The 13,912-nt window shown below is 41.9% G+C and overlaps 1 protein-coding gene across 8 annotated transcripts in view; it reads left to right on the top strand.

Annotated features, from left to right (window-relative positions):
- Window positions 1-13,912, top strand: part of tns1a (tensin 1a) — a 125,116-nt gene that overhangs the window by 71,119 nt on the left and 40,085 nt on the right. For all 8 annotated transcript variants that reach the window (XM_026159528.1, XM_026159526.1, XM_026159523.1 and 5 more), the window contains 10 exons: window positions 1,865-1,914; window positions 3,362-3,533; window positions 3,711-3,761; window positions 3,849-3,971; window positions 5,306-5,370; window positions 5,909-5,992; window positions 13,045-13,157; window positions 13,305-13,365; window positions 13,485-13,560; window positions 13,698-13,827. In XM_026159528.1, the coding sequence (XP_026015313.1) occupies window positions 1,865-1,914; window positions 3,362-3,533; window positions 3,711-3,761; window positions 3,849-3,971; window positions 5,306-5,370; window positions 5,909-5,992; window positions 13,045-13,157; window positions 13,305-13,365; window positions 13,485-13,560; window positions 13,698-13,827 (925 nt within the window). The remainder of the gene's footprint in view (window positions 1-1,864; window positions 1,915-3,361; window positions 3,534-3,710; window positions 3,762-3,848; window positions 3,972-5,305; window positions 5,371-5,908; window positions 5,993-13,044; window positions 13,158-13,304; window positions 13,366-13,484; window positions 13,561-13,697; window positions 13,828-13,912) is intronic.

The following is a 13,912-nucleotide window of genomic DNA, read 5'->3' as shown; positions in this document are numbered from 1 at the left end:
ATACAGATTAATACTCCATTCCAGATGCCTCGAAACTAGGTCAGAACTTGGGAGTGACATCTCTTAAGAGTTCTTGCAAGTTCCAGGAAAAGTGATTATACGTGATTTTTTTGCACTTGAAAGAACACATTTAAAGATCTCATTACTGTTGTGCTTATTTAGTGAGCCAGAAATACAGAACAGATTAAAAGTTTAGTTCTACTACAGTTTACAGTCAGCGCCACCATCTTGGATTGCTAACTCAAGGTATGCTAGTCTACTTCGACTGTCCAAATGGGAAATCTGAGTGAAGGGGGTCTTCTGCAAAAAATGTGCAATTAGGGACTCAATTGCAATTTGGAACTTATGATTTCTTACTTAGTCAGGAACACACCATAACAGCTGAAAGAATACGACAGATAAACATTTAGAATTGCCCAGATGCCGAGCTGCTAAATGGAATAGTGTCTAAAAATCATGGATGAATGTTTCAAATTGGAAGTTATGGAATAATAAAACAGATGAATAAAACTGAACTCAACACATTTAAACATAAAAGGTGTTTAAGAAAAGCTTTTTTTTTCAGTCTATTGGCGCTTAGGAAACACTTGGATAGAAAAAAGTTGGGAACCACTCTTCTCCTTTATATTTATAGTAGAAGCAAGATTGAGTCAAAACACATTGCATTGGTCATGCAGTGGCTGTGGCTTGTGTTTTTAATAGTGAACATCAATAGAGAGCTTGGGTACAGATGTAAGTGTGAGGTAGATGCAAAACCCGGTGTCACCGGGCAAACAGTGAACGTTAAATCTCAGAGACGTTTACCCCACTTTACATGCAGATTGACTTTCATTTATGTATCTACGTTGCTGCAGGCTAACAGATTGTCCCTGTGATGTGACATATAACATCGCAACACTTGTGAAGCCTTGTGTGAACAGGCTGTTTCATTTTGCAAACACCATCGTCCGTGGTGCGTTTAGCATCTGGTTCCTGTCAGATCACTTAGAATTATGTGACCATTTTGGCTCATTGGGGTGGGGGGTTGCATTAGCTTTTTCTATGGGAAGCCACTCGCAAGCAGTAAGAAGAGCCATGGGAGCTCCGTGTTTAACCTTGAGACACTTCTTGCCAACATCACTTATTTAACCTCTTCAGCGGTGAAGCCGAGCGCTCACTCTTTATGACAATGTGGGGGGGGAAAGTAAAGTATGTCACAGATGATGTCCGCGGAGATTAATTCAGCAGTCGTTTTGTCTTTTTGGATGGCTTCATCTTCCTGACTCACACAGAGTTATCCCCTCAGCCGACAGGCAGTAAGAGGAAGAGCCAACTCTAGCATCTATTATGCAGCAATTCCTCGACAGTACAGCATATTTAGTAACATTTTCCATCTGCAGCCCTGTCACAGTGAAACAACCTGTTCTCACTCTTCCCTCTGTAAATATCTGGGTAAAGGACAGGATAATTAATTGTGTGCTCGAGTCTTGACAAGACCCCAGTTCAGGATGGTTTTCTGTTAAAACACTCCTCGTTTCTCATACTTGTTTTTTTTTTTTTTTTTTTACACCTCTTATACTTTTTCGTTATTCTTTGTCTTCTTTCTGTTGCTCGGTTTCTTTTGTCAAGCGTCTTGGTTGAATGCCTTCTTTTGTCAGCTGCTTCTTTTACTTTTCATCATTCTGTTTCAGATGATTCTTCTCTCTCCATCTTTTCATAGCAGTTTCAGTTTTGTGTCTGTGATCTGACTTTTCCCTAATAGCTTATGTCAGACTGTAATTCAATAAAATCATCATGACTACCAGATGGAGTTTGCTTATGAATCATTTTCCTCCTCTGACTCCCACCATCTGCCTGTGTGTGCCTGTGTGTATGTGCTCACCAGGGATCTACGAGGTCCTGCAAGAGTGTGGAGATAAGGCAAAAGCAGTCGCGGTAAGAAAGCACCATCACACAGCCATGTTGTATTGTTGTTCACACTGCTTTCATTAGGAGAAATAAGGGTTCCATAAGTGGAAAAAATTTAATCTATTTTTTTCTACAATCTAAACAGCATGACTTCTAAGATTACCAAATTAGTCTTTAATAAGCTCTTTAAGTCATTACAGTCCTTGATTATTATTAATGAAGATTAGAAACTGATTGTTTGTGCTGGGTGTGTAGGAATGTAAATTTTCACTCCATATTCTCCGCTGTTTGTCGTTCTTGAAGCATGGCTGTTTCTCATGCAGGGCTTTACCGTATGTCTGCTGACCAAAAACAAAACAGAACAAAAAAACTGCGCTGTTTGGCCGGTGAAATAGGTTGCGTAATATTGGAAGAGGTCATGTCAACAGTCACAGAAGGACTGAAAATCTTTTCCTTTCCAAGAAATATAAGAGTGAGCTGCAGGAGTTTACATGTGATGAAGTGGATGTTTGTGATAAACTCTGTTGGCTAATCCCAGAGAGAAATCAGAGAGTTCAAGAAATGTTCTCACAGCAGCTGCAATCCTGCACTCGAATAGAACTGGAAAACTTGTGATTAGTGCTGATAAGGTTAAAAGGTCAAAGCATCCTTTACAAGATGTGTCCTTCTAAATTGAGTTGCCTCTTAAAGATTTCTGGCAACTATACAGTAACTATGTTGAAACGTACCAGTATATTTTATTAATTTATATTTGTATTTATCATAATGAGATGTAATAAAGATGGTCTTTTTCCCAAACACAACAAAAATGTAATTTTACAACAAGTCAGAAACTGCATGAAAATGAGAAGCTGGGATGGAGATGGTTGCAAAGCGGTTTGCACCGGCAGCTATAACTGTAGATAGACTAAAATAATTACCTACAGTGTGCTATGTAAAGCTTGGCTGATATTAGCTGTTTGCCGATGCACTGGATTTGGCATTTACTGTGTCTACTGTGTACAAGCAGCTTCCCTATTAGCAACAGAGTGACTTAAACTTCACTCTCGCCATAGTATGGACAACTACACATATTAAATATTAGAGAACAAGGATATGTTTTGTATGTTTCAAATGGAAAATAAATGGTCTGATGTTTGTGATTTCTCAATTATCAAATATTGGTATCATTCTTAAAAACCCTTTACTGGTTGGGGGTCTAAGCCTGTATGACACTATATGACATGTGACAAACTCAGTAGGGTTTGCAAATGAATATTGCAGACTGAGCTTAACTCTGTGGACTCTGTGATTGAACTCTGATCAGTGCAGATCTATCAGATCTATATACAATAGAGTTGACCATTCCCTTTGAAATCACAGCTTATGTTGCTTCGAAAAGAACTTGTTGCCAATCAAAAATGTAAAATGGTGCTGTGATATAAAATCTGCCACTGCCAAGCTTCAAAACCTTCTGCACCTTCTACCTCTGCAGGAGTCAGAGTGTGGTTCAGGCCATGGAGGAGAGCTATGAGGTCGACCTGGTCTACATCACAGAGAGAATCATCTCTGTCTCTTTTCCCGCTGGGGCCGAGGAGCAAAGCTACAACACCAACCTCAAAGAGGTGGCGACGATGCTGCGGTCAAAGCATGGCGAGCACTATCTGGTAAGAAATACCCTCAGCTGAAACTGGAGCACAGGACTGTATTGACACTTTTGTTTGCTGTTCGTCAGGTTTTTTGGAAGATGGTTACAGTATATCCTTGAAAACAAAAAACAAAGATTTTCTAAAATGCATCACATGTCCATCAGTTGCTTTGATATACTCTCTTCCTGATTTCAGGTGCTCAACCTGAGCGAAGGACAGAGCGACTTAACAAAGTTAAACCATAAGGTACAAACATGACATATACTGTATATTCATGGTTAGGAAGAACAAAATTCGAAAGCGAAAGCTCATTTGATGGATAATCATTCTCAGGTTCTTGAGTTTGGCTGGCCGGACCACCATGCGCCAGCACTGGATAAGATCTGCAGCATGTGCAAGGCCATTGACATGTGGCTCAATGGAGACACACGCAATGTGGTGGTACTGCACAATAAGGTAAGGCAGAAAAACAAAGTGTAAAAACATCTGTTATAATGCGGCGGTGATGTGCTGGAACATTTATTGGCTGGGCATAGAGATTGTAAAGTTTCCCTCTAAATATGGAAATGTGATTATTTTTTTCATTGCTGATCTCATAAAATCAACATAATTTGTAGTTATTCAGTTTCATAGCTTGACATAAAACATAGTCACTGTGAAGTCACACATTGAGCTATGGACTACTGTTTTAAGCTCATCTAGCTGAAGGTCCGTTAACCTTATGCCGTGGTGAAACGTCCCCACTGAACATGTGAATTTAATCAAAATAATACACCGTGATCACATAATTGGGTTTCACCCAAAACTGTTATCAAGACAGTGGCTTATGAGCCGGATGAGCTACTGTATCACCGGTGTTCTTATTATGTATTCTGGTTGTCACTGTTTTTAACTCATTCACTGCCAGCCATTGGCAGTGAATGAGTTAAACCCATTGACTCATTCACTGCAATTGACGGCTATAGACGTCAATGGCAGTGAATGAGTTAAGGTAATCAGAAGTGAGCATAATTGGGCTAGAGCGCTAACACTTGGCTAGCTTTGGATAACTCTGGCTTGCTTGGTTAGCAAGCTTAGACTTTAGAGATACACAGGGATATCTTATGTATTAAAACTTCTCCAAAAGGTAAAATATCACAAAAACAATTAGGAGTTTCAATTTACTTTTTCAGCTTTGATAGGCAAGTCTAGTAAATGGCATTCAACCTATTTCATAGCCACCAGTCATTCAAAGTATTAAAATTTAAATTGGTTACCACCAGTAAAGATGTTACAAAAGGGAAAATTAGCATTAATTTAGCATTCAATTCTGCTAGTCATTTTAACTATGGCTGGTAACATGGGCATGTACAGGAATTGGCTGCTTGTGAAGCGAGCCGAAAGTTGAGAAACTACAGTTTCTTCATCTTTCAGCCTTGGAGGCTGCCGATTGTTTAGCTCTCACATTTATGCAATGAATCCTCTGTTGTTTCAGAGAATTTGCACATGGTATCCAGATAAAGCAGGACAAGCAACAAAGTTTATGCTCGAATTGAGCCAACTGCTTTAACCAAGCAGAATGATTAAACATTATTATTTATATATAGCTCCAACTTTTGGGTTTCAATTACACGTGAAAATGCTTGAAGACCAATTTATTACCATCGAAGGGGGATTTGTTTCTGCTCTGTTTCTTGATCATTAATTCAATGATCCTTTTGGAATCTTCCCTAAGTCCCATCAGTTTTCTTGTTACCCATCTTGACTCTTTATATCATTTAAACAAGCCCTGTTTTGTGTTTCTTTCACAGGGGAACCGAGGTCGAACGGGTGTTGTGGTGGCTGCTTACATGCATTACAGCAACATATCTGCAAGGTATCAAACATGTCATGATCAGACACAGCCTAAAACGTGTTAAAATGTAGTTTAAAATGTAGTGTTACATATTAGATTGCATTGGTGTTTGAGTTTAAACAGAGGTGAAGATTTTAGGCTGTCAGCACTGAAAAAGTTTGATCTGCATGCTTTGATCCTTTAAATCGAAGGGTTATGTAAGGACAGGAGCAACAATCCATCACGGTTAGACCTTGCAGTCTGGGACTTCAGCAGCCTTGAAAATTAAACAACGATGTGATTATAACAGCTAAACACTCGACTCTGGCCAGCTCATTTTTCTGGCTCTGTGAGAAGAAACGCTCTGAAAATGTCATCGTTCTTTAATGCTACCAGATGTTAATAGGTGGGAGGGTTCCTGGGGGAATGAAAGCTGCTTCATAAATGATGAAAGCTGGGGGGTATTTCTAAATCTCAGCAGGTTTTCCAAAATAAAGGCTGTTCTCCTTGTTGTTTTGTAATCTTCAAATTGTTCTGTGGTGAATGATAACATCACTTACCCAGTTCTTGTGTCTCTAAGTGCTGACCAGGCACTGGACAGGTTTGCAATGAGGCGCTTCTATGAAGACAAAGCACTTCCTGTGGGTCAGCCATCACAGAGGAGGTAAGTTATTACCTCACTTCCTATTGACATCTGCTATGAGGTGAACTAGTCTGAACACTGTAGCACTTTGCCCACATTTCCAAAGGACTCTTGCAGCCCATTTAATACTGATGCTAAGGCTCTGAAGGGTTAGTAGAGGATTCAACACTTCTTAGTATTTTTACACAGTTCTACAGTACTTGAGCACTCATAACACTTTATACAACATGTCTCATTAACCACAGCATTTAGGTCAAATGCTTTCTAACATTCACACACATTCACACTCCGATGAACGCATCAGAGAGCAACTTAGGATTAGGACCCTTTCCTAAGGGTGCTTTGAAGTGGCCAAGGGTTGAAGCACTAACTTTCCGATTAGTAGAGTAATAAATCCATGTTTGACAGTTTTGTCAAAATTAACAGAATTATGACCATCAGATTCAAATTCTATATACCACTAATAAGAATGCCAATAAGAAACTAGTTACCTGTATCTAAAAATAGTGCAATTGCAAAACTCAACTCCAGCAGACAAGGCTATAGCTACAGCCGTGAAACTGAGATTCGATTTTTGGATTTTGTTTTTGGAAAAAAGGGAAGAAAAAGTCTCAGCTCCATGCTTTTAATAGTGAGTGTGTTAACTTAATCTCTCCCATTTAGATTTAGAAAAATTCTACAGAGGAAATTCTTTCTATTTTTTTCCATTTATCACCAATTTTGTTTTAATTAGGGTAATTAAGAGGAAACAGCACCAAGAGAGGCCATCTATCTTGTCTTGTCTGTCTGAGGAATTCCACTGGTGTCTCTGGGGAGGCTGCAAGGCTTGCTGACAGTACATTCTTGTCTTTTAAGCATATCAGAGCATATTTTCTGTGACTTCATCTACACTTTTTTGCAATACAGTGGTATAACTCCAAACCAGAGCCAGTCAAACCAATCAAGAACGGTTAAAAAACATTTGAGCAATTTATTTTTTGTTGTAATTTTCACTCAAGGGACACTGTCTTCTTGTTCTCTAAGTCATAAATCTGCTCCTATTACATTATTAGCTGCCTTTGCATATTAGGCAGGGAGGTGCTAAAAGGCTTGACCCCTCTCAGTTTCCCTTCTTCACATGAGAAGATTGGTGTCTTGATCTGGGCTTTTCAGAAAGGATGAGCAGGAAAAAGGTTATGGGGGATATGCGAAGGAACACAGGAAACACCAGGGGACTTAACACCACTTCATTTAAGCTTGTGAATTAGTCAGCCAGTCATTCTTTAACAGGTCTATAGGCTTGCCCTCTGCCCCGCTGCTATTTCCTGCTTTGGATATAATTATCTCTGCCCCCAGAGACTGGCAGCATTATGGTCTGGAATGTGTGACATTAACATCAAGAGTGGGAGATGATCTTAGGCCGCTGCTTCCACGAAAGCCAGTAAAAGGCAGGATTAAAGGTGTTCCATGTAGCACGGAATCATTAAATGATTAGTGTGAAAATAGTAGTATGCAGCAGAAAGCACAGTGAACGTTTGTGTAGAGGATTGGAAGTGTTCTGATTTAAGTTATGGGACAAAACATCATTAATCTGTTTTATGTGCTTTTCTAGTTGTTCACAAAGAACTTGAATGGAAATCACAGGAATAAGGGTCACAGTACAGTGAAGTGATGGCATTAGCAGAACCCCACATACCCCAGCTTTATCTTACTCCTGTAACTTTCAAATTGGAAATCTGTCTGGCTAAAAATATAGACTCACTGGTCACTTTGCTAGGTGTAACTCACTAGTACCAGTGTGGACCACCTTCAGTTTTTCTTCATGGCATAGAGTTAACAAGGTGCTGAAAACACTTCTCAGAAGATTTCCGCCCAAATTTATATGACAGCATCAAACAGTTGCTGCAGATTTATTGGCTGAACATCCATCATGTGAATCTCACACCCCAGAGGTGGTCTGTTGGATTGAGATCTGGTGACTGTAGAGTTCATTTGAGAAGAGTGAACTTACTGTTAGGTTCATGAGTTTTGTGACATGGTGAGTTATCCTGCTGGAAGCAGAAATTCAAATCAAATTCAAATTCAAATTCAAATTTTTTTTATTTGTCACGTACACAGTCATACACAGTAAGATATGTAGTGAAATGCTTGGACAACTGCTCGTGACCTAAAGAAAACAAAAAAGGAAAAGGCTATGAATAAGATAGGAAATAAATATGAAAAATTAAAAAGGGTAAATTTAACTAGGAAGGAATAAAATATAAATTAAGGTTAAAAATGAAATAACTGTACAACACAAATTAGAATGAAGGGTAAATTTAACTGGGAAGAATAAGATAAAATATATAAATTAAAGTTGAAAATAAAATAACTGTACAACAAAATACACAATATAGAACTATATAAGAATGTATGAATAAATATAAATAAATATATACACAATAACAGCAGCGTGATTTAAGTAATGAAGTGAAACAATGTCCAGAATGTCCAGTGTGTGTGTAAGAACCATATGTGTGGGTCAGTACTGTGTGGTGGTGTGATTGAGAGACCGTATCGCCTGCGGGAAGAAGCTCCTCCTCAGTCTCTCTGTGTTGGTCTTCAGGGAGCGGAATCGCTTTCCTGACCTCAACAGAGAGAACAGTCTGTTGTTGGGATGGCTGAGGTCCTTCACGATCTTCCTGGCCTTGGTCCAGCACCGCCTGCTGTAGATTGAGTGCAGGTCAGGGAGCTCGGAGCGGATGGTGCGCTCAGCTGACCGCACAACCCTCTGTAGAGCTCGTCTGTCCTGCATGGTGCTGTTCCCGAACCAGGTTAAGATTTTTCCCGTCAGGATGCTCTCTATGGTGCACGAGTAAAAGTTCCTGAGCACCTTGGAGCGCAGTTGGAAGCCTCTCAAGCGTCTGAGGTGGTAGAGACGCTGACGGGCCTTTTTCACCACGGTGTTGATGTGACAGGACCATGACAGGTCCTGCGTGATGTGAACTCCGAGGTATTTGAAGCTGTCCACTCTCTCCACTGGGCACTCGTTGATGACAGGGGTCTGGTAGTTCCTCTCCTGCTTAGTGCTGAAGTCCACTATCAGCTCCTTTGTCTTACTGACGTTTAGAAGGAGGTTGTTCCTCTGGCACCAGTTCTCCAGATTTCTAATCTCCTTCAGGTAGGCCGTCTCGTTGTTATCAGAGATCAGGCCCACCACGACGGTGTCGTCAGCAAACTTGATGATGGTGGTGGAGCTGGTAGTGGCCACACAGTCATATGTGTACAAAGAGTACAGCAGGGGGCTCAGAACACACCTCTGGGGGGCTCCAGTGCTGAGAGTGGTGGAGGCTGAGACATGTCCGCCCATCCTTACTGCCTGTGGTCTGCCAGTTAGGAAGTTGGAGATCCACTGACACATAGATGAGCTGAGTCCCAGATGCTCCAGCTTGGTGGTGAGTGTGGAGGGAATTATGGTGTTAAATGCAGAGCTGTAGTCTATGAAGAGCATTTTAACATAATTCCCCTTTCTAGTGTCCAAGTGAGTGAGTAATGTGTGGAGGAGATGAGAGATGGCATCGTCTGTGGAACGATTTGGACGGTAAGCGAACTGTAGTGGGTCCAGTGTGTCTGGTAGTGAAGAAATGATAAAGTCTCTGACCAGGCGTTCAAAGCACTTCATCACTACTGAGGTGAGGGCTACAGGGCGATAGTCATTGAGAGAAGCAGGGTGGGGTTTCTTCGGGACAGGAACAATGATGGACTCTTTGAAGCATGTGGGGATCACCGACTGAGATAAAGAGATGTTGAATATCTCAGTGAACACAGGAGCTAGCTGGTATGCGCAGTCTCTTAGGATACGACCTGGGATGCCGTCTGGTCCTGCTGCTTTCCTGGTGTTCACTCTCTTGAAGGCTCTCCTTACTTCATGCTCGGAGATGACGAGCACGTTTCCGGTGCTGGCAGTATCTTCCTGTCTGCAGCCGTTAGCGCCGCTAACACTAGCATTGTTGGAGTCCTTAGCTGCAGCCTCGAAGCGAGCATAGAAAGTGTTCAGCTCGTCTGCCAGAGTCACGGCCGCGTTCGTCATACCGGTTGTTGGTGCTTTATAGTCCGTTATTGTCCTTAGTCCCCGCCACAGGCTCCTAGAGTCACTCTGTTGGAGTTGTGACTCTAGTTTCCTCCCGTAGCGCTGCTTCGCCTCTTTCACCGCCCTCCGCACGTTATATGACGCGGCTTTGTACGGGTCCATGTCCCCCGTCATGAGTCCCGTGTTGTAGGCAGCGGTGCGGGATCTCAGAGCGTCGCGGATGGTTTTATCCACCCACGGCTTCTGGTTGGGAAACGTTGTGATAGTCTTTGTCTCCACGGTATCATCCGCTAGTTTCCCGATGAATCCCACAACCGCTTCCGTAAACACGTTGACATCATCATCGGAGCTGTTTCTGAACATGCCCCAGTCTGCGTCATCGAGTGCGTCCTGTAACGCGGCCACCGATTGATCCGTCCAGCGCGCGACCTTCCTCTGAACCGGAACTTCCTGTTTCAGCCTTTGTTTGTATTTTGGGATGAGGAAGATGGCGGCGTGATCAGATTTGCCAAAAGGAGGGCGGGATTGTGCCTTGTAGCCGTCCTTGACCGTAGTGTAGCAGTGGTCCAGTGTCCTTTCACCTCTGGTGGGGCAGGAGATGTGTTGATAAAAGTTCGGCGCTGCGCGTTTGAGGTTGGCACTATTAAAGTCCCCCGTCACAATAAGCGCAGCGTCCCGGTGTTGTGTCTGGTGCTGTGTGAGTGCCTCATGCAGCTCGCATAAGGCGGTGACCATGTCTGCTTGTGGTGGAATATAAACGGCACTTATAATGACCGATGTAAATTCCCGAGGTAGATAAAAAGGACGACACATGATGGACAGTAGTTCCAGATTTGGTGTGCAGGAGCGTGTGAGAGGAACAACGTTCGCACTGTTGCACCAGTTGTTGTTCACCATTAAACACACGCCGCCTCCCCTTGACTTCCCCGAGTCCCGTGTCCTGTCCATGCGGTGAACCGAGAAGAACTCGGCCGGCTGGATGGCGTGGTCCGGCACCGCTGGGTTCAGCCATGTCTCGGTGAAGCAGAGGAGATTGCAGTCCCGAATGTCTCTCTGGAACTTTACCCTGGCCCTGAGGTCGTCAAGCTTGTTCTCCAGTGACTGGACGTTGGCGAGCAGGATGCTAGGCAGAGGTGTGCGGTGTGCACGAGCTCTCAGCCTGTTCCTGACGCCGGCTCGCTTCCCTCTAGGCCGCCGCCGCTTCCCTTTGTTCTCCCTCAAGATCTCACTCGGCCAGCTCGGATCCGGAGTTAAAAACTTCGAATTGTGAGTACATTGTAAACCAATAGAAACAAGAGTGTCACTGTCATACCTAATGTACCCAATGGTGGTGATTTTGCCGATTTAGAAACGCTGAAAACTAACTTAAAAAACAAAGACAAAGAAAAAGTGGTCGGAGCAGTCGTGACGGCAGCCGACCTCACCGGCGCCATCAAATCAAGGAGAAATCAGAAGAAATCAGAAGATGGTACACTGTGGTCATAAAGGGATGTACATGGTTAGCAACAATACTGACCATGTGAATACTGACTGTGGTGTTTGAACAATGCTCCCGTGGTACTAAAGACCGCAAAGTGTGCTGAGAAAATATCCTCCACACCATTACACCACCAGAAGCCTGAACCGTTGATACCAACGAGGATGGATCCACGCTTTCATGTTGTTTACATGACCCTACCAACCAAATTTAGATAAGCATGTCTGGCACCAACAACCGTGTTCAAAGTCACTTAAATGATCTTTCTTCCTCATTCTGATGCTCAGAAGTTCAGCAAGTCATCGTGTCTAAATCACTAAATGCAGTTTTTTGCTGCCATCTAATTACCTGGTTAGAAATTTACATCAACAAATGGTGGAGTAGTTGTACCTAATATATCACTGAGTGTATATCTGACATTAGTAGATTTTTTTTAGGTTTAATTTTAATATGCACAATGAGATTACATGTAATTAAATGTGCTATATAAATACAATTGCTAGCAGCATGAGTTAAAAAAAGAAAATCAACTCAACAGAAAATGACAAAAAGACGTTGTAATGGCACTGCCTCATCCAGGACCTTCATCACAGGATGTTTTCTTGTTATAAGACAAAATGTAATTATGTGTCATATCGCACACACACATATATGGCATACTTACAAGCCTTTGTTAATCTCAGTACTGCTAACATGGCGTCCCAGCTCGGTCTAATTGAATTTCACAGAGGCAAAACCATCTGGCCACTGACAGCAGAGCAAGGAAGGCGTGTGCATGTGGCAACCCTGCGGTCAAGGTTACGTTCGGTACCATCATCATTATCATCATTAACAACCAGACCACAGTAACTCAGCAGACCCCCAACTGGCCTCCGTACACATCAACTCAGTGTGACGTTTCCCAAAGTAGATAAAGGCTGTTTAACGAGTGAAATTGTGTTCTGGCTGTTTTGTTGGAGCTCACAGGCGGTAAAGGTGAACCGCACCGAATGAGCAGGATGAGGATTTGGCGTGTAACTTAGCCAGGAGGTGCTTAGTGGGAGGATAAAGTGATGTCTCAACAAGGAATCGGCTGTTTGCCATGAGATTTTGTGAAGATATTCATGATCCCCAGAGAGCATTTCCCCGTAATACAGGCAGTCTTCTAACATTCATTCTATTGTTCACATCAGGTCCAACGAATCCCTTTATCAAAGGTTTGTTCAGTTACAAGTGACTAGTACCGATAACAGAAGACTTCTAGTTCCAAAATAATCCATCCAATCTTTTTACTTCTTTGGCTGCACAACCTTAACACCCGACGCTATCACCCTTAGTCTGCTGTTTTTAGTTTTTCATTCCCTCTCTTACTTACACTCTAAAGCATTTACATGCCTTGTAATAATAACATGTCATTATGGGTTTTTCTAAAGCATTGTTTAAAATAAAGGCCTATGAAAATTCAAGTGAATGGAGAGAGGAAAACCTGCAGTTTTGTTATCTGTCCTCATCTTTAAGCTTGATCTGTAAAGACTTTGGGACTGAGTGCTTACTTTTCATTGTGTCCAGGTATGTGCGATACTTCAACGGCCTTCTGTCAGGACACATAAAAATCAACAACAAGCCTCTGTTCCTGCATCACGTCATCATGCACGGCATACCTAACTTTGAGTCCAAAGGAGGTGAGCATCTACCAGTAAAGCGTTATACAAATACAGGCCATTTACCATTTACCACTGGCAGATTTTTTTAAATGAAAATTTAAAAAAACTAGAAAAAACTGTTTTTCTTGAACACATTTCAGATTTCTTATTTATATCACTTCACAGGTTGCCGTCCTTTCCTGAAAATCTACCAGGCAATGCAACCAGTCTACACGTCAGGAATATAGTATGGGAATTTTTATTCTAGTTCAGCGTGGTTTGTGTTTGAATTCAGGCATAAAATGAACCTGTGAGGTGAAAAGTAATTTTATTTTAAAGGTTAGTATTTTGTCTTTTTAACTGTAGCAATGTGCAAGGGGACAGCAACACCAGTATCTGTATCACCATTGAACCTGGACTGCTTCTTAAGGGAGACATCCTGGTAAGATAACAAAAAAATGTTTCCTTACTTAAACAACAGTTGCCTTCCATTTACCTTTTTTTCTTTACATTTTCCTAATATTATATAGAGTCTCATGATGTTTCTCCATTTTTTTCTCTATTATCTGTTAAACGTAGCTCAAGTGTTACCACAAGAGATACAGAAGCCCAACCAGAGACGTTGTGTTCAGGGTGCAGTTCCATACTTGTGCCATCCATGATCTTGGGGTGGTTTTTGGGAAGAGTGAGCTGGACGAGACCTTCAAAGGTAATTTTAATTTGCTTGGATTTACACAACACACTGTTTGACACTTAAAAACATACAGTTGTATAGAGTTTTTGTGAATCAAGGT

Source organism: Astatotilapia calliptera, chromosome 23, assembly GCF_900246225.1.
Source record: "Astatotilapia calliptera chromosome 23, fAstCal1.2, whole genome shotgun sequence".
Taxonomy (NCBI): Eukaryota; Metazoa; Chordata; class Actinopteri; order Cichliformes; family Cichlidae; genus Astatotilapia; species Astatotilapia calliptera.
This window is presented reverse-complemented; position numbering and strand designations above follow the sequence as displayed.